This window comes from Pholis gunnellus (genome assembly GCF_910591455.1).
Source record: "Pholis gunnellus genome assembly, chromosome: 23".
Classification (NCBI taxonomy): domain Eukaryota; kingdom Metazoa; phylum Chordata; class Actinopteri; order Perciformes; family Pholidae; genus Pholis; species Pholis gunnellus.
The window spans coordinates 2,875,792-2,901,180 of record NC_136550.1 but is presented as its reverse complement, the minus strand read 5'-3'; the positions used below and the strand labels follow the sequence as shown (position 1 = coordinate 2,901,180).

Here is a 25,389-nt window from a genome sequence, read left to right as displayed (position 1 = left end):
TAGACATTGAACATGTATGAGGATGATGTATTACTCGCCGTTAGTAGACCAGTGTCTTTCTTTACTATCAATCAGTACTTTGGGGATTTTTAGGGTATAAAGATTAACCGGAATAAAAGTGAGGCAATGCCTCTAATTCCAATACATTTAAGACTGATTTTGGAGATATGTTTTTGGGGAATATCGTATCAAATTGATTCAAACTTGTTGTGGCAAATGACTCGATATATGGGATTTAAAATAGCATCTCCTGTAACCAACATATTTAGTCTAAACGGTCCTGTTTTCCTCCGTGCAGTACTTTACCACAATCTATTTGAAAGACATCCATGGAAAACATTATTATTAGATGTTCTTGCTCACATTTTTTTAACGGCGTGTATACAAAATCTAGCTTGTAACTGAAATCATGTTTATCCTGCTTGAAACTAAGAACCACAATTTTATTTATTCTAATTTTTAAAAGAGATAAGCTCAAACACCGACTGAAACTACTTTCCTCCTGTGAACTTTAGGGCCGTTAACCGCTATGATCAAGAACACGCCTCACCGACCTGTAAGTGCAAAAGTAAAACTGAAAAGAGACAAATAAGCACCTTACCACTTAAACCTGTCAGCTAAAGAAGGTAATCCGGCGGCGGCTGTGTCATTTAGGGCTAGCACAAGGCCTGTTCTGGGGGTAGGTGGTATTACCTGAGCTATATCATTTACCTACAGGTACCTGGGTGTAATGTGGCAGGTCGTCGCTATGTTATTTACCTCGACTGGCGTACAGTGTGTGCAGGCAGTAAGTGCAGGCTTCTGTGTCAGACAGTAATTGTTGTTTGGATACAGGCTGAGAGAGACCGAGCTACAGTGTGAAGCTTACAGTTAGTCTGCTTTTAGCCAGATGTGAACACACACACACACACACACACACACACACACACACACACACACACACACACACACACACACACACACACACACACACACACACACACACACACACACACACACACACACACACACACACACACAGGTCTCAGCTGGAGTTTGTTTCTTCTTTTGAAATATTCTTCAATATTATGGTGTTACAGGCGATAAATTGCAAATTTATGGATTTAATTAAAAGCCGCTAAAGACTAAATCTATCTTTCAGTATTCATATTAATCTATTTTTGACTATATTTACGTTTCTCTCAGAGTCTTAGTTAAACCACATTTATTTAGTTTGACTCATGGACGGCACACACACTGATTTTCTTGCGTTATTTGCTACATTAATACACATGTGTGTAAATAAATAATAATCCACCACATCTGAGACCAAACTTATCCCCTTTAATACCTTTTTTATATTGAAATTTGAACATAAAATGCTTCAGAATGAGTAAAATTCTACATTAACATACTGTAGGGTTTCTGTATTGTTTATGTTGGTCAGGAATAAATCATAAGATAAAGAGAAGCCCTTCCAGCTAAATATTTAGGGCCTGCACCCCTCTGACCTGATGATGCTGCAGCACTTAAAGAGGCTTGTTAATGTACAGGAATTTACATGACGCAGGCAGCTTTATATTGACGTGTAAAACGTCCACAAAACCTTCCTCTTAACTGTCTCTCCGAGTCATAAATCAGAGAGTAGAGCTGCTCTGTGTGTCGCAACATACAATTTAAACAGCTGAAAGTCTCTATACTGAAATAAGTGTGTTTGTTACGTTTAAATTATGTTATGCATCTATGAGTCAGTCACCACACGTGGTGTTTATTTCATGGCAGCAATGACAAGAAGATGAGCTCCTCGCCTGAAGACACAGTTTTGTTTTCGTCTCACTCCTCGCCTGGAGAAATCACAGAGTTGTTTGTATGGATGTTGTAACATGTATAACACGGACTAACACAGAGCTGACTTTGATATACGCCGATAATGTCTGTGCCTGTTGATGAAAAGAGATAACAAAAAATGCAAACCAGAGCCCCGGGGTCATTGCTTCGCACTGAAGTGAAGGCAATTTACTTGTTTCCTGCAAATTAATTTCCTAAAACAGTTCACCTCAAACTGGATGAATGCACTGTAACAAATAAACAGCAAACCACTAACCTCGACCATTAATCTAGTGCAATTAATTTGAGCTAAAACATCTGTACCCAGGCAAACAGATAAGCTGCTGTGATGGATAATTAAAATATGAAGATGGATTGATAGCCTTTCTCTCAAACACTCCCATGTGTTACATGTACGACTGATGGAAATAACAACTTACAATTTAAAGTTATTATAGTTTTTAGCCGGGGTTTGGATTAATAGAAACATTACTGTACTTCTTGCATCTCCATACAAGCTAACATTTACATCATGTCTTAACTATTAAAGGAAATGTGTAGTTTTATAATGCGACGTAATATCACAGTGTAAAGTCAAACGTAAGGGCCAACCAGGCTGAGAACTGCCCTGATTAAAAGGATGTCAAATCAACATCTCTCTGCGTCTGTGTGGAACAGGAACTAAAATAGTGGGTTGGTGACAAGTTGGCGCTATCATGCAGATGAGACGGGACTCACCCTGCTGCCTTTCTCCGGGTTGCACCTGCATCCTTCGCCACAGTTTCTGCCTGCACACGGCTCGTCAGACGTACCCTGCAGAAAAAGAAGACAAGAGAAACAGACCGAGATTACAAACCTGTGCTTTGGAAATATATGTGGAGAATTCTTTGTTCAAGACCAGACATTTTGGAGTTCGAATGTCGAACTTCCTCTTCGTTTGAGCGACACACTTCACCGAATAAATGCATCGTCAGAATGTAACTGTAAGGATTTGTCTAAATCCCTTCATGAATAAAAGAAACAAATCAAACAAAAGACACGGAAAACAGAGGCAGAAGAGCTCGAGCTCATGTGGATGGAGGAGTAGTTGCATCAGTGAGAAGTTGGCAGGGATTTAAACCGGATTTAGGAGATCCAGTCAGTGTTGATTTAAAAAGTGCATAATTCTTTAAAGGGCCGATCTAATTATGTATCAAACATAAGATGTACTACCAGGTTCCCGTCTGTGTTTACTGCCTTTATTTCTCTCCGCGTACTCTTTTCTCTTCTGGGTTTTCTAACTCGGTTCGTTCCCTCCGGCTCTTTTCTTTGATTGGTAGACACACAAACCAGCTTTAACTACCAAAGTTCTTGTTGTTTCAGGTGCATTTTCATTCTAGCGATCTACATTTTAGGTTTACGTCCTCATGCATCCCATATCATGCACGGTAAACAAACTTCAGCATCACCACACGCCATTTGTAGCTCATAAACTCCAAGTGAACTACAGATTAAAGCCTTCTGTGTTCAGGGTGGCATTCCTGAGATATCTACCAAACATCACGAGGTGCTCTTAGACTTTATAAGCAGCACAGAGAGAGAGAGATCTTTTATAAGCTGACGTATGAGTGGCATAAGCCCATATGTACGAGCCTCTTAAAACCTGACGCCATCTTTTCACTTGATGGACCACATGGTGAGCAGAGATATACGTGTGTTTTCCTCCTACATATCTGTGTGTTTGTCGTGGTAAATCCATGTCAAATACATCATGAATTACACACTTAATTACCTCCTTGTGAATATAGGAGCAAATGTCTGATAAGAGTCCATAGTTTGGGGGTCTATTTGCGGGTCAAACTCAAAGGTCATGGCTGGCATTTCAATGTGATTAGTGGATGAAAGGGCGCTGGCGGGGTGGAGAGGAGGGGAGGGAGGAGGACGGATAAAAGGGTGTTGACTGGGGCGGGATGGAGGTTCAGGGGACAGTGGTGGATGAGGAGAAAGTGCAGGGTGCATTAGTTCATATGACCACAGTCTGTGAGTGTTCATAATCACAATAATCGAGGTCAAGGACCCTCCAGGACCCCCGTAAGTAGTCATCAGATGGTCTAGTCTGTGTCTGGGCCTGATATAATAAGAGCCTGGGAAAGACTGGTGGGAAGGCGTCTGAGAAGCGTTCAGTTAAAGAGTGTCAATAAGATGATGATTGATAGAACAACCCTGCACAGTGTTGATTTATTATATCTATATGTGGTGAATTGATGCGCTATTGAGAAATGTTGATCACATTTTATGTGGAGGCAAAAGACAACCAACCAGTGCATTTATTCAAGTATTGTACTGAAGTACATACTTTCCCCCTTCCTGTCCAGTGGAAACCACTATCTCTGGATGTGTTGATGTTGAAACTGAAGGATGAAGTTTTACTTTACGTGTTGAGAAAATCCTTCTACTTCTTAAGCTAAATAAACTCTTTAAAAAGCCTCTTGGATCAGCTGGAAAATGCATCGTCACTAAGCTGAAAACAGGGCTGTTTTTCTTTTTAGAGAGACGTGCTTCTTGTTTTGTTACTTTTACTTGTAGTTGAGTATTTTCAGAGAGGTACTACTACAACATTCAATAAAAACATTTCTGTATAGCCCAATATTACAAAATACAAACTTGCCTCAGAGGGCTTTATAATCTGTACAACAGACGACATCCTCTTTCCTTGGACCGTCGTATCGGAAAAGGAAAAACTCCCAAATATAAAACATTGTGTGAACGCGGTGGGGAAGGAAGAGACACGGAGAAAAACACACAAGGAGAACGCGAGCTTGGCACAAAGTATGAGAGAGAAAGGGAGAAAGAGAAGGAGGGGAAAGGTCAGCGGTGCTGCTCCTGCTTTCTTCCCTCTGATCTCCTCAACTCCTCTAATCACAATGACAGAAGGAGGGCAAGAGAGGGAGAAAGTGAGCAGGAAAACAGTGAAATTTGGACTAAAAGGAAGAAAGGAGAAAAAGAGAGCGGGTAAATGAAATGGAGGGAAGCCAAAAAAAGAGAGCAGCTCAAAGGAAACTTATGCCAGAGAGGCTATAGAAGAGGAAGCTAAAAATAGATGTAAAACAAGCAATTTGGAATATTAAAGGTACTCTAAATTAAGTCCATAAAAGAACAACAAAAGGAGTAAAAGGAGCAAAGAGGATGAAAACTTTATTCAGTTTAAGCAAAAACATGGTTTAAAAATGTGGAAAAAGAAGCAGAGGATGACAAAAGTGTGGCGCTCTGCTTGCTCCCATCTCTATATCATGTTGCTCTTATTATTCTGCTCTATTATCCTCCTTTTGTTAAGGCATGAATACCTTCTCAGGTATTACCCAATCAGAGCCGGCTGCCTCGGATTGTTATTGGCCCTGCGGATGCATTGTTCTGGGATATAATCCAGCCTCTACCTGAGCAGGGCGGAGATGCGCTCAGGCGCTGATCCTGATTCAATTCTCTCTGTCCACACCCAGATTTAAAAAAGTGAAGGATGATACGGGCAAACAGCTGCTAAGCCAGCGCCCGAGGGGAGAGCAGAGGATGTGTGATCTGGTGTCAAATACAGACGAGGAAAATGCGCGCACATGCACACAATGAAGAATTATTGTGGAGATAAATAAACGCACATGTGATGTGGGGGAATATGGACGTCTAGATGCAGGTAATGCTGCACGAGAACACGCAATCTACCCCAGTTCTTATGCTAAGATTCACACCTGAAGTGTAACAACCTGAAAACAAAACTGAAAAATTGTCCTCACTTCCCTTAAACTGGTCGTAGTCCTCTCATAGATAGAAATACAAGGACACGCACACACACACAGCCTAGTTCAATACCGATGCTCGGTCGGCATTTGATTTATTTCTTTGTCACATTACTTCCGTACTTAAGTAACGCAACTTTGGTAGTTATTTTAAACCTAACCAAATAGTTTGTTGCCTAAACCTAACTAAGTTGCTTCCTGTGAAGACGAAAGTTTAATTTGAAAAGACTTGACGCATTTAAAGAGTGGAAATCGTCACGTGTGGCTGGACTTTCATAGGAAAAACGCACTAAAAATGAGAAGTAACTGAGCGCTGAATGAGGATAGGTTGTTACGTTACAAGCGTACTTATTTAAAGTCAAACCATAACGCCTTTTTAACGCTAACTAGCTTGTTTTGTTGCCTGAACCTAACCGCCACTGTTTCCCGAAGTACTTAAAAGATAATAAGCGAAAAGGCTGTCAGGAGGCTTCTGTCCAAGCGGCAAAAAATGACGAGTAGTGACGAGATCGGCTTTCTCAGGGCTACATTCTCCCACAGAGAACAAAGAGGACAATGATCTGAAGCCCTGGTTTCACAATATGAAAGCTACTTGATCATCTAATCATCTTACACCCACTGAAACACAACCTGTGAGTGTATGTGTGTTTCGTAATTTGGGTGAAAAGACCCTTTATGCTACAAGGTTAGCGCCAGTGAGGTTAAGTTAGAGGAATGTAAATCTGCTACAGGGTTAGACTTGTACCAGATAAGGTTACAGCACTCCAGACAAAAGCAGCGCGCTCACAATTTGCATACGTTCACTGACATAACGTGATGGAACAGGCACATTCCCGATTCGACGGTGTAAATTCAACAGTTTTTCTTCCACTCTGTCATCCCGGAATTACGCAGCTATGTGCCTCTAAGCTTCGTCTAATGTTCCCCAATCAATCTCCGCTTGTTTGCTCATACTTTACTGTCCAAACACTTTCATGTACGAGCATCTAACCGAGACTTCTTTCAAAACGCCATTCAAGCACCCGAGAGTGGCAGCTCTCGGCTGGCGTCTGGACTTGCCTCGTTCGTGCCTATAGGGTCGGCTGATGTTATCCTCATGAAGGTTGGTTCTATAGGGTTACACACAAACGGAGCTGCACGGCTGAGACAACAACAGCGTGATGTGACAGGATAGCCAGTTGGTTTTAAACTCCAAACAAAAAAGAAAGTGAGATAAAGCTTTGTTTGCTTCGTATGTTATAGAATTCCTCCCATTTAACATGATGGTGGTGGTTTAAGGGTCAGAGAGGCACGGCTGAAGGAATGTGTGATCTTGAAAATACCTGGCATTACTGTATGTATAAGCCGATTGCAGTGCTGATATGTAGTTAAAGAAATAATGTGTGGCATTTTGATGTAAGATAATGTGCATTCTGCCTTTTTTTCTACCCATAAAACACAACGAAATGTTTTTTATTTGCTGTTTTAGGGTTACTTGTCACTTGTATCAATTGGGTTTTGGGAAATATACTTTTTATGCTTGTTTCAGGTTTTAAACCAGAAGAAGAACTAAAAGAATAGACAAATTAGACCAGTGACAGATTAAAAAACACCTGGAGACCTTTCCCCAGGGACGAGGAACCTTATGAGCAACTTTCCTGGTGGAGTTTGCAGGACTGACGGTTACTGATTGTTCAAACACACACAGCGACGCTGCTTCAACTCGTGTACCGCTAAAACAAGGAAGTAATCAAGTATTGATTTAGGGCCATTTTAGGACAAGGGGAGAGTTTAGCAAAGCCTCAAAAGTAAAGTTAGTACTGCGAATGTTAGAAAAATACGGCAGTTACTTCCTAAAGCACAAAGAAACACCCATCAAACACTCAACAGATGATTTACTGTGGAGAGAAACACCCATAGGTTAAATTTCCTCCTCCACATTTCATTCATCAGTCAATACTATGTAGCAGTAAATGTAGTCGCAGTCAGACATAGTTAGCTTAGCATAGAGGACAGACTGGAAACAGATCCACAAATCATGTTTGTGGCGGCAGAGATATTAAGTTTAAAGCTACTAATCCTCACATTTAAGAAGCTGGAAGCAGATAATCAACATTTTGAAAGCAGTTGCCAGTTAAATAGCGTTAGACTGATGAACTGAAACAGAGAGAAGAACAAACATGGAGTTGCGTGAGTAGCAGTGACGGCCACCACAGAAGGTTTAAGAAAATAAAGATAAAACAATCTCTTTCCACAAAAAAAAGACGAAAACTGCTTAACTGACAAGTGAACTCTGGGAATTGAAGTGAAGAAACAAGCAAATCATTAAGAGCCAACCGCCTTGAATCCTTCAGTTGACCCTTCACGCTTTCCCTACCAAGTGATGCAGAGGAATTTGTTTAATCCTCAGCCTGCCAATCAGCATGTCATCGCATGCTAACAACCAATGGGAGCGCAGAGTTTACTCCAACACCTGCCAGTCAAAATGACATTGCGCAACACAAACCAATGAACTCTCTGATGACTTAACGGAGGAGCCGCTGTCAGCTTTTAACAACAAAAACATGACTGAGATCATCGCTGACTGACAGTGAAGCGTTGGAGAATCCTTTTTACGTTTCACCCGCACCTGAACCTGAACCTGACGTTGAGGAATGACTTCAAGAGGAAGAAGAGGAGCGGGAGGTTGTCACTGCTTATGCAAATAAAGAAAGGCAAAGGGCAAAGAAGGAAAATGTGGAGATAAGAGGAGGAACAAAGAGCCTTTTTCCCCCCTCTCAATCCAATGTCTCTGTTTTGTCTTCCCTTCGTCCCCCTTTCTCCTCTTCCTCCCCTCCCCATCATATCTTTCCTCTCCCTCTCTGGTCCATCTGTGACCTTGACATCCACCACAGGAGACTAACCAGCTGTGTTTGGGCCTCCAGCGTTCCTCGTTTACTTCTGTTTATTCCACGTTGTGTTGGCGTGTCTAAGTGTGTGTGTGTGTGTGTGTGAGCGGTATGGACTGTACATGTGTCCACGTGCACCGCTTTGTGTACTTGTACACAAAGCGCCTCGTGTGTGTCTGTAATGCGTTTCCTCTTGGACCGTGCAGGCCACCCAGCTGGAGTCAGATCATGTATAACTTTGGGCAGACAGCGGAAATCTGTGGCGCTAAAACCCCGACGCAAACAGGACGTCGCACAGAGCGGGCCGACACCACCGACGGCTGCGCATGTAAATAAAGTATACCGCTGTGGTTGGCTGAAGGCGAAATGCGTATATATCAGGAGAGGGACTTCACTTTTATGTCCAAGTTGTTAAAACAGTTCCAAAGACGTTTTACAAGATTCAAAACTCAATAAAAAAAGACATTTTTGGTGATGCAAATAGTAAAATAGCAGAATTTCACTTCACTTTTCTATGGTTTCTATTCATCATGGAAGGACTACACCAGAGGTATTAATGTGTTTTGTTTAAATCACTTTTTGAAGGTATTTTTCCATGCAACCATTGGCTTTCATTCACTTTTGCGTGCTTTCTAAATCAATCAGCAGATTTTGGGGACTTAATTCATCACATTTGACGATAAACCTGCATTTATTGTTACGAGGTTATGCAAAGCAGACAAATCACTCTGCATACTAATGTATTACTATGGAACAATACGTCTCAACAGTTGCAAATATTGTGCAGAAATCAATAGAAACCAAAGTCTGAAAGGAAAGAAAGTGCATAAAAAAAGAGTTTTTGGAAAGAAAAAAAGAAAACTCTAACATGGTCCTTGAAAGCAACAGTTGACATTCGTAGTCATGCACTTTAAACCCAGATGCATTCTGGGACTTTACATAAGCAGATAGTAAACAGTAAGGGAAATCTTCCCCTCTGCATTTCCCAATCTCTCATCCAGTGAAGACTTAATGCTGCAAAACGCTTTAATGCCTCAACTTCTTTGTCCAAACGTGCTGCATGATGTGGCTCTGCTGGCAGAGTCAAAGTAAACTAAGATTAGTTTAGCTAAGCTGAGCTAAATCTGAGGACAGAGACAGAATAACAGTTAAGTTATATACTGGATGTACATCCTCGTAAATTCAAAAAATCAAAATGAGAAATGGAGGTTCAAAGGGATGAAAAAATATCTTACCGAGCGAAAAAAATGTGACGCCTGGGGGTAAATGTTCAAAAATTTTTCACAGCACATAAAGGAGTTTATCTGGCTGACAAGAACTTATAATGATGAGGTAGATGTGACACAATCACTTGACATTTCAAACCTCCCGACACATAACATCAATCACTTTAGACTGCTGAAACTTCCCCCTCCCACTAAAAAGTTATCTATGAAGTTATCTCTTGTCAAAGTCTAAACTTGCTCACTTGTAATTGAAACATCTTTGAGTTTTGAAGACGTCTACTTGTGCTCCAAGAAATACGACGCAAATACACAGTTATGGAAAGTAAAGCACATTCATGAGCTTCGGTCCGCGTTCACTTCCTGTCAGCTGATCTCATTCACTTCCACTGAAACAGAAAATAAACTGGAATGTTTCCGTTTAAACCTGTGAAATCATCTATTAAATATAATCATATTGGATCAAAACCGTCGATGTGTCGACATGCAGTCATTTGTGCTTGCTTGCTTACACACGCAGAAACATGCACGCACACACACACACACACACACACACACACTCTTTCCTCCAGCTAAGGTTCGTGCAGTCGTGATGGAACAGAAACATTACTATTAGACAGGATTATGACTCTACCTGCCTAGCCTTGTCGAAATGAACCCGGGGCGAGAGCGGGCACGCACGCCGAACAGGAGCTAAGTAGCGAGTTTCTTCTAATACCTCTGGTACAGGTTTATGTAGCGTCTCCTCACGTCCCAGGCCTGGCCCAGCTATCTCTAAAAGCAGATGTTATCAGTGAAAGGACGACTGATCTGCAACCAGGCTGAGCTGAAATATGTGCGATGCCCTCCTGATAACCGATTCCCAACCGTGCCCCACCGCGCCTCTTTTAATGGGCGCTCGCCTCGCCTTATAGGCCTGAATCAGGGATTCAGAGTGACTTTTTAATTGCAAAAAAATATGCAGGTTACTTATTGAAAGTTTTTCACATTTTATCCTTAAAGTTTCATATTCAGTGTCATATTTTCCTCCAAACCTAGAAACAAAGTAACAGCGCCATAATTAAACAACTGCACCTCCTATGTGGGCAGAGTTACTGTTGCCCTGACAATCAACACCAGTGTGAGGCACGTCACATGATCTATTAAAGTTCAGACTCTCATCGCAGCCCCATCCCCCCCCGTCCCATCGGTATTCAGACATGGAGCCAAGACGCTGCCCGACAGTCCACATCGTCAGAACATGAGCTTCCGGTCGGGATTTGGTTTCTCTCCAGCTATAAATCCACGGTGATTGCACAACAGTGACATGAAAATAAACCCAAACCACCAAGTATAGAACAGCGGGTCACTTTTAAAAGTGCATGCAGGGTCAACACACACTGCAGAGGTCTGTAAGTATCAGAAGAAACACCTTTTTTAAAACTTCTATTGGGAAGAAAGAGCGGAAAAATGTACATGGATCTCAATCAGACAATGACTCAAGTTTGGAAATATGAAGAAAATCCCATAATTCTTTCAGTGCAACAATAAAGCTGGGATTCCCCTCGCTTGCACAGCTGTGCTATTGCCAGTGGAAAGGATTAATCATCATATTTACAACTTGTTGAAGCTCTAAATTGATCAGTACATCCTCCACCTTTCAGCACAGACACACTTGGAATGAACCTTTCGCAACTCTTTGGCGTGCCAATAAAGACGTCCGGCTGCCCACTGGCAACACTTTCGCAACCAACCAGGAACAGGCAGCTTCATGCCAGCTCAATCCGGCAATTAAGCTCGGAGACGTTTTCTGCAGCGAAACATCTGCAGTCGACACAGACAGGAGGAGACGAGGGGTGGCAGCCAAAACAAGCTGCGAGCCGCTGTCCGGACAAGAGCGCAGACAAAAGACGGGCCAGAACGCTGCGTGATCAACGGAGCAGATGAAATGTGTGTTCAGGTCATAAATTACACGCCGGCAAACCAACGTCGGGAATGGAAGGACTGGCACAAGAGGTATACATTATCACCACCTAGTTTCTGTCTCAGGTCTTGACTTGTGAAATTAGACAGAATTTATGATGATTAAACTGGAAATAAAAAGCTGCTTTTAAGGTTGACAATCGGGAGGAAAAAAACCAAACACAGGCTACACTTGGAGTCTCCATAAGTAGATCAAAAGTAGATCCAATATGGACGTAATCCATTTCCATTCCAATTGCCAAAACAAATGTGCAATACATGTGATTTTATTCTGAAATATATCCTGATACAAACCATTTTCTGGTCAGGAAAGTCTTGTTTTTGTTTATTCTAATCCAGCAAATGAAATACCTGACCAACATAAGGCCCATAAGACACACTCAGAGACATTGAACACAACAAATAGAATGGCAAAGTCTTTGGCGGTTGATCCCTACTGGAAAAAAGGAGAACAAGAAAAAGGATTTCCCCTTCAATGTTTCAATAAAAAAAAAGATGAACTGACATGGATCTTCTCTGACTCAACTTCATTAGGAGTACAACAAAGGCAGCACCTGTTTGTCTCCTCGGTGTCTACATCTGTCGATTGTCTCGTTTAGTCTAGGCGGGACAATAAACAGGACTGATTCATTGTAAGCAGCTGGATCTGATGTTCTGGAAGTAAACATCCCATTTGGGTTTGGTTCCGTCCTGCTACTATTCTCACTGTGCAACATGAAGGAATTATTACTCTGATAAATCAGCTCCAACTTCCAAGTGTGGATAGAGCAAAACTTTATATCTGACCACGACAAAAACGTTTAGAGAGAGTTTGACAAAATATCCAGCTCAAGACAGAGACGAGTAGCATTACAGTGCAAGACAGTATTTACAGTATTAGACCACATAGAAGTATTTATGATTGGATTTCAATTAGCAAAGTAGAAGCCAAGTGATGCATGATGCTAAAGATAATATTTACAATGCACATTCAGGGTCGTAAAACCGGAGGATCCATTAGTGTAGCGCGATGTTAACATCAGCTGGTTGAGTATGAACAGAGCTGACGGCTGCAGGAGACAAACTGCAGTGTGTAGTACACACGGAATGAACTACACAACGTCAGAAATCAATAAAGGAAAGATGCGTTGTCTCAGTCTTGCAAAGACTTGTTCAAACACATCATTGTTTTGCTTGAAGAAGATTAGAAGAAGGATAAAATGAATTAAGACTATTCCCATCAGGCTTTTGTTGTCTAAGTATACATCCAGCTGCTTTTTATAAATGGTCTGTTGACTCTAATACAAGCTGCTGTACTCTCATATAAACCAAACATGTCTCCAGTAGAGGACGTGAGTTTACATGCAGTGAGTGTTACACGTCAACAATGTGAAGAGAGGGAAATTCAGGCTAAAGCAGGTAGCAACCACCGGTTCTGAAAAGTGAAGCCTATGCTTCACATCTTAAAGCTGCATTCTCTCTAATGTCCACCAGGGGGCGACTCCTCTGGTTGTATAGAAGTCTATGAGAAAATGACTCTACTTCTCTCTTGATTTATTACCTCAGTAAACATTGTAAACATGAGTTTATGGTCTCAATCTCTAGTTTCAAGTCTTCTTCAATACAGCATGATGTTCATTTAGTAAATTATGGTCCATTTAGAGTCAAATAGACACAGTGGTTGACAGGTCAAAATATGCACAAACATAAAACAACATAATGCAAAACACAATAATGAGCTTTGAAAAATTACTTTAGAGGTTTCTTACCAAAACGGAACATTACAGGCTCCAAAATAGAAGTTATTGCTTAATTACTGCATTGCATTAGAACGCACAGGTGTTACTACTTTGCTCGCTCACACACACACACACACACACACACACACACACACACACACACACACACACACACACACACACACACACACACACACACACACACACACACACACACACACACACACACACAGCCTTAAAGCTACGTTGCAGATTCTCATCTGGGGTCATATTTATAACTTAACAAAACCCTTTAATTATGTTAAATGAGCAACACTCTCTCTGGTTAATCATGAACTGCTCATTAAACACAACTTCCCCCCAAAACTCTAAATGTGTGAACTGTGGGGAAAATATAAATGATTTCAAGACACAAGCTGGCCTGTAGAGACGCACACATAAAGTGAGTGACAGCGCCCACCCTCTTGATAAGTGCTATGATAATTACCCCCCTTTGAAGTCCACTGCGCTCCCCTCGCCTGGAGGGGGACGAGTGGCTTTCTGAGGAGGAAAGGGGAGGTGCATGGAGGGATGGAGAGGTAGATAATGGAGTGGTAAACCGACAAACAACAGAGGGAAGTAGTAGTAAGTAATGGCTTCGAACAGGTACAGATGAAGGAAGACCTTGGATGAAAAGTGGGTGTAATGGTGGACACATGGGACTGGTGAAAATAATCTTCTAGAGAGCCTGGAGGGAACGATGGGAGGGGAGGAGGGATCTAAAGATGGAGGAGGGGGAGTGAAACAAGATCTGGTTCCACCTGTGTGATTTCTGTTTTGTACCTTAGAGCGACATGTGCGTAAAAAGGAACAAGGACGGAAATATACATACATGTGGAGAGAATATGTGCGTGTTTTTGTCTCCGCATCACAATGGGACGGCAATTACAGCTCGTGTATTAGAGGGCGGAAATCTGAGACGGAGCTAATGTCCCTCAGAAGAGTTCTGTCCTTACCAAGAGGCCTACAGGGACAGACACGAATGCCCTCACCGGTGTAAGTTTAAGGTTTCACCGCCGAACAACGAGTGTAAACTGATCGGCGGGTCCCCGTGGACATACCTGAAAGGATAAATGCCCCCGAACACCGCCATGTGTGTGTCCAAGGCCGCGATCGCGCCGAGACGCGACGCTAAAAACGCCTCGGGCAAAGCACGTCGGGGCAAAAACGAAACGGGATTCGAGCAGATGTTGAGCTCCTGCAGCTGCTGTGCTATTGACTGATACAGTTTGTAATGATGAAAACTGTCAATTATGTGGATTTAATTAGCTTTGGACAGAGCCGGGCTAGCTGTTTCCCCCCGTTTCCAGTCTTTGTGCTAAGCTAAGCTAACCATCTCCTGGCAGACAGTGGTGATACGTGATAAGAGTGGTACTGATCATCTCATCCGAAGCAAATAAGCGAAAGTGTCAAACTATTCCTTGCATTCTTCTTGGCGTTCACATCACATCCGTGTCTTGGATTGGCTATTTAAGAGGGCAACGGTGGTCGCAACAAATCTATAATCAATATTTCTCTATTTCACTTCTACTCTCTCACTTAACAACTGAGAATATGATACCAAAGAATTACCAGGAGGGGGCAAAGAAATCCCCCAAAATAACTTCGCCTTGACTTTATTAATCCAGCGCCGCAAACCAAAGCATCCTCTTTAAAAAGCTGCAGAGTCATCGAGCCAACGTGCACCTCGGGTTACCCCGCCGTATCCCGCCACCCTGCCAAACAACGCCTCGCATTGCCAACCACCGCTGCCAACCAACCAGGACCTATTTTTAGCAACGGAAGTTTCGCTAACAGAGCTGCAGCTTCATTTCTCTTTTTTTCTTTTCTTTCCTCGTCGAGGTGGTGTGAATAGAGGGTTGGTGGTAATCTGGACACAGATTTCACTCGAGGGTGTGTTTGTGTGTGTATCGGTGTGTGCTCACATAGCAGGTATGTGGACAGATGTGTGTGTGTGTGTGTGTGTGTGCAAATACCTGCAGGCCAAATAACAAACACAGGTCTGGCACTGGAGTGACAGACACATGTTCGGTTTCTATTTTTAATTGTCTATCTTTTCATGTTACCCCTCCTTCTGTAGTTTATTAACGCGTAAGTAGTCCTGACTAATGTGACATTTGAGCTCAGAAGAAATCTGCTTTCTTGCCAAGAGTAATATGAGTAATAATAATCGCTGAATATGAAGACATATCCTGGTGATGGTTAGCTTAGCTGAGCACAAAGCCTGGAAACAGTTAGCCTGTCCAATGGTAACAAAATGCGCCTCTCAGCAACTTTAAAGATCAATAATTTACAAAAAAACTAAAAGCAACAATTTGTGGTTTGGAGGGGTTTCATGTGTCGACTTTATCCTGTTTTTTAAAAAAAACATATATTGTTTTGATAAGGAAGAAATATAGTTTAAGCCACGGAGTTATTAAATGAACACTTCTGTATGTCATTGAAGTGTGACTTCTGCATCTCCCTCTCTCTTATCTTTATGTCTCATCCTTCTATTTAAACCCGTACTTTCCTCCGACCTCAGCTCTTTTAAGTCCTCAGTGAGTCATGTCCCGCTGGCAAAACAGCGCCAACCACAAGTCTGATTTACCTTTTAGTTGTGGCTGAAGTTCATCCGTCCCACCAGACAGACACATGTAACCATCATCAAAAAACTTGATTGTTTTGATTGTTTGATTGGTGCATTTATGGGGGATTTTATTAAATGAGACAGACAGAATTCCACTCTGCTGAGTCACTCTCCATCAGCTGCATTTCTTGTGTTGTCTGGATTTTGCTGATTGAAGTCAAATTGTGCAAACACTGAAATAAATAATAGAGCGTGCGTTTCTCCTGTGGCTAGTCAGACAGATTTAGAAAAAACCCACAAAAGGTGAGGTAGGAAGCTCTGATTCATTGCTGGGTGTGTTATGTTTTACTTTTAAATCTCCAGGATCTTTGAGTTTCCCTCTTTGACCACAGGGGGCGATGTGGAGACAGGCAGACAAGTGCACACAAACGGAGGGAAAATTCCACTCGCTGACCCCAAACACACACACCAACACACACCTGGGAGAGCCCGCGGCGCAGTAATTAGACCACATGAATTGCTCACTCCATTAAATTTCACTTTTACCCTCCTGACTAACTAACGGCATCAGCTCCAGTCTATTAAATCTCACTTATTATACTAACTAACGCGGCTGCAGCCTGAAGGACCAGACGGGAGGGGACAGTCTGCATCAGTCAAACAATCGGATTCATACGATCCCCATCGTTCAGCCTCTGCAGGGAGGTCAGATGTTTTACTCAGCATCACTTCACTTGTTTCATTAAGAAACAATTGAAATCTTGCATTTTTTAAATCTTGCAATGAAAAGCCAACATTAAAAAGGTTGTAATGATCTCGCAATCTGGCCTCTTTCGTTTTACGTATCTTGTTTTAGAGGTTTTAACGTCTACGATCTTTAGACATGATTATTTTAAAAGACTAAAATAAGGAACTTGAAGCCAAGCGATCAACATTTTGAGCATTTTATACATTCTTTTTTGGTTCTCTCCCGTAAAAAGCTCCTGTGCAGGGTCCAGTGGACCCTCTGATATGATGCGGGCTGTAATGTTAACAGACTTGGAACACCGTGTGATGTCCTTAAATGGAAAAGACATGCGAGAGGCGAGTGTGACACCTTTTGTGCACTTTCTTTCTCTACAGACTAGTCCTTCAAACTGCTATAAAAGAGATTAAATACGTTCAAATAGCAGCTCTGAGTGACTCTTCTCACTCTGACGTGACTCAAGGCCGCCTTAGCGCACGCTGAAATGTCCATAAATGGTAAAGGGGTTCCCGAAAGTCTTGAAATAAGCCGCTCAGTTGCTGCTTCGATTTGGCCAGAACTCTCAAGGAACCTTGACAGAGACCTTGAGTATTTATGTTAATGAGCTCTTCGGGAGTTTGTGTCTTCTCTGGTCGAGGCAGAATTTCTTCTTTTATGAAACACGCCAGTAAGGCCAGGCCAAGAAGAAAGAAGCATTTCTAAATATTCTAGTAACATTTCTAGCTGTGCATTTTGTAAAGCTACAAGATGGAACACTGTAGGCTCCAAAAAAAAGAAGCATTTATTAATTCATTTATGAAACATTTGTAGAAAAGAGAGGGATTTTAATATCGAAATACTTTAAGGTGATCTGTCAGTTTTAGTCGAATTGGGAGTAAACATTGCAAAATCTCATGTCTGTACTTTAAGAACAAATCTGGGATAGGATTAGCTTAGCTTAGCATAAACACAGAAGGGAACAGCTAGCCTGGCTCAGTCCAGAGTTTTAAAAATCTACGTAGTAGCGCAGGTGAAGCTTTTATTTTGTTTGTTACTTATTTCATTTGTTAACAAACCGATTTTCCAACGTGAGAAGGATCCAGGCTAGCCGTTTGCCCGTTTATTGTTTTTTAGTTTTTTGCTAAGCTAGGCTAATCCAACACCGAAGCTACTTTAAACACACAGACATGAAACTGATACCAATCTACTTATCACGCAAATACATTACCCAGAAAGCCGATTTATCTCTTTAAATTAAAACAAATACAATGTGTAACCGCTCAAATGTCTAACGAAACTTTGCGTACTAAGACCGACAAACCCGGTGGCCCGCTGTTACAAAGGGACACCTGTTGAACTATAGGAACTCATGTTCAGCCTCACGAATAAACATGTTAGGAAAGCGTTTCTGTGCCTCAGAGGTTGAAAATGTGTCTCATCAACTGAAGAAAAACAAGCGGGAATGCCCAGTAAAACATGCACGATGTAACCAGGGTGCGAGTATGTCTTCTTATAAGTATCCTGCAGACTACTGCTACACTATAGACGCCCCTCCCCTCTCCCTCCTCTCCTCTCCTAGTCAATCAGCTTTTCAGCAGCTCTCCGAGCAGCGTGGTGGGGTTAAAATATCACCCCGACGCTCCTTCTTTTGTGATCTGATCCACCTCTTTCTCTTCCTCCTAAACACACAAAGTCAGGCATGTATTCCTGCGTGTGGGAGAGGAGACGGGGAGACAGGGGAGAGGCCGGGGTTGCTGAGAGAACAACAGAGTTACCTACAGACCATTAGACTTTGATGGGAACCAGTAAAACACAGCCTGAAGCTGTGAATGGGACGCACAGAAAGGAGCGAGAGGAGGGGGAGAAAACGCTCATTCTCAGCCAGAAAGAGGGGACTCAATTACTCGGATCATACATGATCAATTACTTATTTCAGGCTTTTCCATGTGAGACAAAGGAGTTATGTTTGCAGGAACAAAAGTATAATAGAAAGTTAGCAAGATGACATTTGTATTTAGGTGTTTCTGTCTTTTGGTTTGGATCGCGTTATTGTTCAGTTTGTATTTTGACATATTAGGACCATGTCAAATATTGGATTCTTCTTTTTTTTTTGTATATCCATAAATCAAATAAAAATCTAAAGCATAGCTACTAAACAAATGAAATGCTTCGTATTTGTTAAATAAATGAAACTACCTATTTCTTAGCTTCTTTTTCCGGGGACATTTTCTTGCTAAAATGATCTCTTTCACATTTTTCGCGACTCAACATTTCAAATTAAAAAACAAATGTGCTAAGTTGAATTACAAAGAAAATGAGGAGCATATATTTCATTTCGTCCATTTTGTTCTGTATGTTGCAGATGTAAACAAATATCCACTTAAATTTGCATCTTAATTTTCCTCTTTGCTCATCTCATATCTATCTTTTCTTTTATTTCATTTAACGTCGCTACTTAAGAGACAAAAAAACTTTTTCTTTTCTTAAAGGTGGATCATCGTGTGTCATGTGGAGACAATCTGCTTCATGAAAAAAACTCAGACAGTGCAGATACGTTTGCCCTCAGGGCTGCAGCTGAAGCTGAAGAAAAGAAAATGAGAATCTTTTAGACAATAAACCGAGGAGAAAGCAGGAGATCTCTTTACATGATGGACCGTCATGGGAGGAGGCAGAGGAGGGAAGGAGGAGGTGGATATGAAGGTAGCCACTAAATCATGAAGGTGCTTCCACCTGAGACACACACACACACACACACACACAGAGAGAGAGAGGCGTCGCTGAATGTCATTCTTTGGTGTTGTGGGTCCTGGGGCGATGTGTGTGTTTATGCATTTATGTCAGAGTGAGTCCACATGTGTGGAGAAGAAGCTCTTGAGACGAATCCCAACGGAAACCGCGGTTGAGGTTAACAATGCTGAAAGTAGAGCGCTGTAGGTGACATCGTTTGAGACGATTTAAACCTGTGGATTCACTTTAAGGTGGTGAGACGGGAGAGGAAGTTACGGATTAAAGAACTAACGCAAAGAAAGGGCCACCTTAAACAAAGATGCTTGAGCATCTGTCATCTTGGGTTTACAGCTCAATGAATAAAGCAAGTTCAGGGTCAACCGAGTCCATGAATACCGAAAACCTCCTCACCTCGCTCTCTTCTTCCTGTCTTATTGTGGATTAATTGTGTAAACCTATTTTTGAGCGAAACTCTTCTTTAGGGCATCTTATTTTGAAATAAAACGGCTTAGTGCATATTGTGTAGGAAGGTAACATTTCTTCATGGCATATTTTGTAGTGAAACTCTTTGCACGTCTTATTTTGCAAATCTTATTTCAGCGCGTAGCTTTTGTTTGCACTTCTTCTTTGTCTTATTTTGAAAGGGAATTTCGAAAATAAACTGCTTTGCGTCTATTATGTCTCATTTCAGAGCAAAACTCCTCTTTGCATGTCGAAATCTTTCATAATAAAACTGTTCATTGCACGACTTATTTTCAAAATCTTACTTAGGCATTTTATTTTGGAAGTTTCCTTTCAAAGTTCAATAACTTTGATATTGCCTTTAGACAGCGGGTTAACTGCAGACTGCAATTTCTTATAACAAACAAAACAAATTCATCATCTGATGCATCTTCATGTGAATGAAAACAGCGTTTTTTAACGTCAGAGCTGCTGGTTGCGGTTGCGCTGCGCATCTCCACGGGACCAACAGGAAGAAAAGTCACTCACAAGGCTCATTGTACTCGTTGAAACAAAGTCATAAACTACTCTGCAACAAATACCTTCAAGTCCAAGTAATGCAAAAAAGGAAAATGATGCATGTGCACCACATTTTGCCTGCGTGTTTTAGCATGCTCGGACAGAGCAGGAGTAACCCCAGCAGCCTCCGACACAGACGGGAGGGAAATGTCTCCTGTACCTGGAGGCTAGCCTGTGTTGACATACTCTTATTATTAAAAAAACATCAATCTCGATGCCAAGACAACGGCTCGCCTGCAGTAACGTTCACAATAAAATAGTTTTTTTGCACTTGGGGGCTACATTTTGTATTTATTTTTCATCTGGAAAAGTTTGGGAGGATATAGCATGTTGAAGTGAAATGAGTTTGACAATATCTAGACGAAAAACGATGCACGAAACGTAAACACAGAGATCATGAACCTTCAGCACAGATTTCCTTCGATGGAGTCATGAAAATCCAATATTGCAATCTTGCATTTAAGTCTGCAAGTCCATGTCTCTCTGCAGCAGAAACCTCTAAAAAATAAATCCCCACTAATGCCAACATGCAGGTAAAGAAAAACTCCCACTGTACACTGACTTGATAAATAAATGAGCTTCCACGGATTGATTTTCCAGCCGTCGGGCCGTCCTTTACATGACCAGGATTTACCATCGTCCCCTTTTGGTATCTAGGCGCGCTGCAATGCCAGCAACATTCAAGTATGTCTTTCTTGTGTAATTGAATAGTCCATAACGAGAGCGTGGAGCCAGCGCAGGCCTTATATCACGCTAAACATCCCGCCACATACCGCGTCTCAGGCTGCAGTATCCATGCGAGGAGCGCCGGCATCTACTCGGGGATAGTTAGGACACTTTGGCCAAAAGTTGGGAAACATTGCATTGCACTTGGATACCAAGTGAGCTTCTTATACGTGTGATGTGTGGAGTCAACTGGAAACATTAGAGGGCTGATTTTCTTCACAGGTCATGTTGAAAAATGTGTAAATGCAGCGTTCAAGAGCTCGACGTGCAACCTGACGTTGTAACAAAATGGGTTAAATGTAATTCGATGTTGTTAGCAGATATGTGAATGGAATTGTTATGATCACAGAGATCTAAGTTTTGGTTTTGCTGAGAAACAACCGAGCCAATCACATGCAGGCAGAGTGAAGATGTCATCTTTCTACATGGCTAACAAGCTAATTGCTACATCCATGAAAAACAGCAACAGGTAAAGTGGACGTGAAAGCAGCGGTACAAGTTTTAAGTTGACAAGAAAGATAATAAATTATTATTATTAACTGGCCAGCACCCAGTGTTAACTGTCTGGGCTAATGCTACAATGCTAACATCTCCTTCAATCAGTTAGCGCAGTCGGCTGTTAACTGGAAGGTTGGTGGTTCGAGCCCACCCGGGGACGTGTGAATTTATGTTTACATCACCAGTTCAGTTAATAGTTAACCAGGTCTGTGTGATCAGGGGGTAAAGGTTAGACAAACTGAAAAATAATAAATTTCAGGAACAACTCCGGCACGAAATGACCTGAAACCACTGATCTATATACTGCAAGAAGGCATAAAAGGTCCTATCATCTCTGTAGTATATTTACACTCATCATTACTGCCAGTCGTTAACATTCTCATGAAATCATCTCCCACAAATACCCCTCTGTCGCGTTGCAAAGGTCCAGACTGATTTGGAATGTAAGACGAGCAGGATGAAGATGTTACCAGACAAACCTGGCAACGAGACAAGTTCCCCCCCGCAACCAGAACAAACAAAACATATCTGACACATGACATCGGGGACGCACTTGACTGGGCAATCTGTTTTTACCACGCTGATACGTGCTCTTTTGGGACAATCCCCATCTGATCCCGGCTGTCACGTATTTTTATTCAAGCTGCTTGTTAAAGGTCGGGAGCCCGTTTGGGATGTGAGAATGTGGATCGGATCATGAGAAGGTTTTTAAAAAGGAGCCGAGGTGTAGTTAAAGAATGGATTTCATGAGACCAAAGATGTATTTATTATCTTTTGTTACATTTCCTTTGGGATTGCAACAATTCAGCCAACAAAAGATCAAATTCAAGAACAAGCCTGAGCGATTACAGTCTGAAACATATTTAAATATGGAAGTTATGCAGAGAAACCTTGTCAGACGAGGAGGATACGGATCTAAATATAGATTCCTTTATAAGCGCGAATAACCACACGAACCGTGTTTTTGTTTGTGTCTTAGATCAAGATATTGCAGCCTTCTTCATACGAGGAATCTCTTTATCCGATGTGTGATATGATATCAGGTTCACTATCACTCTCCCGCATCCCTTCAGGAAAAATGTCTACGAGGCCTTTTGGACCTTCTGTGTAACGTTGGTGATCGACAGAAGTGCAAAACCTTCAGAAACAGTGTGAAACGAGACTGAATTTTCTGCACAGGTTCCTCTTAACCATGACTGATTATATCTGAAATTTTGTTGAGTCTGGAAGGAAGCTCGGCCAAGATGAAGTCACACAAAGCACCTGTTCAGCAGTGTGGGAAAGCACTGAAGAAATGGACAGATGTAGCCATCACACGGGTCTAGTGTTAACTACACTGTACGTGATGACTTGTTTTAGACAGATACAGGCAGTTAACTCCAAAATAACAGCATTTTTCATCAAAGAAAAGGCTAGCTGTTAGCTCTATAGCCTCTTTTTCTGCATCGCTGCCCACATCTCTAATGTTTTCAGTGATTCAAACAGGTCGGTTGTTTTACTGTTCGGCTGTTTCCCAGGTTGGAAAAACAACCGAGCCAGTTGTTTACAGGCAGGATGAAGAATTGAGATTTCATCTTTCTTCATAGCTAACAAGCCAAATAAACACAATCATGAGAAACATAAAAGTGCCAACAAGCGTGGATGACATGTACAAGCTGTTGTAAGTCGTCTTAACAAATAAGAAATACAGATTATTATCATCAGGCTAGTACAAAGTGTTGACTGTGTGGGCTAGTGCTAGCATGCTAACGCTAGCTTCTACTTGTTACGTATAGTCAGTCCAGAGCGGTCTCGGGTGCTAACCGAAAGGTTGGTGGTTCGAGACCACCCAAGGAAGTTCTGTGTTACGTCAAGTCTTATGAATAAAGGAAAACAAGCTGCTGTCACAGTCGGGTCGCTAACGCACCAAAATCAATCACAAGGATAAGAAGCCAAAACGATTCCTCCCCAGATGTTCCCTCCTCTGATGAGGCCAAAGGTGAGGAGGAGCGAAGATGCCCCGTAAGAGAGACAAATGGATGACGGGACTCAGGAAGTGGAGGACAGCTCCCAAAACCAGGTGTGTGTGTGTGTGTGTGTGTGAGCCTGGTACCCCTGCAGGTGCTCCGTTCGTCCTGCACGGTGTTTAAAATGACTGATGTAAAGGGTCGAACTGCGAGGTGCCCAGACACATTCCATCTCTCTGCTGATGCATCAACCATTGTGTCTCTCCGCCCAGCATTAGCATGTCTGGACGGTCGAGAGGAAGTTCACAACAACTCACGGCAACAACAACAAAAAATGCCAATAAAAAACAGTTGAGAAACAAAGGTGTGTCCCTGTAAAATACGACTTTGCCAACCAAATATATAGCTGTACAGCTGTCAACTTCAAATGTGATTTATATCAAGTTAAAAGGCTCTAATAGATAGAACAATGTGATATACAATCAAATCTATATAGTACTCATCACCTCGTCTGCTGCCAAGTGTGTGTGTGTGTGGCATACATTCCTCTATCTCGTATGTCATTTCTGTCTCCTCAAGAGGTACATGACAGGACAAGAGACGCACATAGCTGTCCCTCACCACTGTGCCAGTGTGTGTGTGTGTGTGTGTGTGTGTCAGCAGGAGAGCATCTAAACCCAAACACACAACTGCTTTTCCTGACCCACTTTCCCTTTGAAACAACTTTCCTTCCCTCACTCCATCAATCTATCTATTCTGTCTCTAACACCATTCTGAGGTTTGAACTGGCCTTGAAAGTCCTTGAGAGTTTTGGGGAAATGAATTATGATCCCGAAAATAAGTTTTGGAAAAGGAAAAAAGCTGGTCTTAAACGTGCTCAATTTATTCACTTTGTTCAACCTTGGATCAACACAATGATGGATGTTGACGTGGAATTGGAAGTTTGAGAAGAATTGAGCACAAAAATGTGTCAAAATTCAATTTATGTCAATTAAATGCCGTTTCAGTGCCAACCTAAAGGAAGTAAACAGTAAATCCTGACTGTAATACAGTCAATCGCACCAATCGTAAGGACTGAAATGTGATCGATGCAAAAATGATGGTTGTGTCACAAGACAAGCCTCCTCTGTCTTCATCGCTCTCCTTCCTCACCCTCACCTTTCACCCCTCCTCTAACTCCCTGATCCTGCAACAGAGGGAGGACCTCCAGGGGGGGAGGAAGAGGAGGAGGAGGGAATGAAAGCAGTGGGAGAGGTGGGTTTCCAGCGGAGTGGATCAGAGCGGGCCGAGGAGGTCAGGAATGTCGTGTTGTCGGATGCAGGGGGGTCAGGATCACTGCGCTTAATGGTCTGGAGAGACCTCATATAGGAACTCCACGTTCCCAAATCTGGGAATCTGAGGAATTCAAAAGGGACAGTGAAGGAGGGTCTGTTGTCTGAAACGGATAAAATCAGGAGAGGGGCTCGGGAGATCTAAGAATTCCTGGGAGGCTGCTTTTTTTTTTCCACAGGGGTCGTTTTCAAGTGAGGACTACCGGCGCAAAGTCAACGTGACGAATCATTTAATGAACAGAAGAAATCAATCATTTCTAGATGAGCATTGCAATGAGCACAAAGTGACAATAGTGACGCAAGATTAAGACCATGTTTTTACGGGGGAAACCTTAATTTACGTTGATTTCTGTTCATGATCTGTCCCGAACTTTGACCAAGTGCTGAAGTTTTATTTGCTCAAATGAAGGCAGTGAAGAAGAAGACCGCTATCTATTAAACATGAATGTAAACAATCCCTGCTCTA

The 25,389-nt window shown here is 42.0% G+C and overlaps 1 protein-coding gene across 3 annotated transcripts in view; it reads right to left on the bottom strand.

Moving 5' to 3' along the window:
* col4a6 (collagen, type IV, alpha 6) overlaps positions 1-25,389 on the bottom strand; it is a 98,755-nt gene that overhangs the window by 37,674 nt on the left and 35,692 nt on the right. For all 3 annotated transcript variants that reach the window (XM_079184719.1, XM_079184721.1, XM_079184720.1), the window contains exon 4: positions 2,545-2,619. In XM_079184719.1, the coding sequence (XP_079040845.1) occupies positions 2,545-2,619 (75 nt within the window). The remainder of the gene's footprint in view (positions 1-2,544; positions 2,620-25,389) is intronic.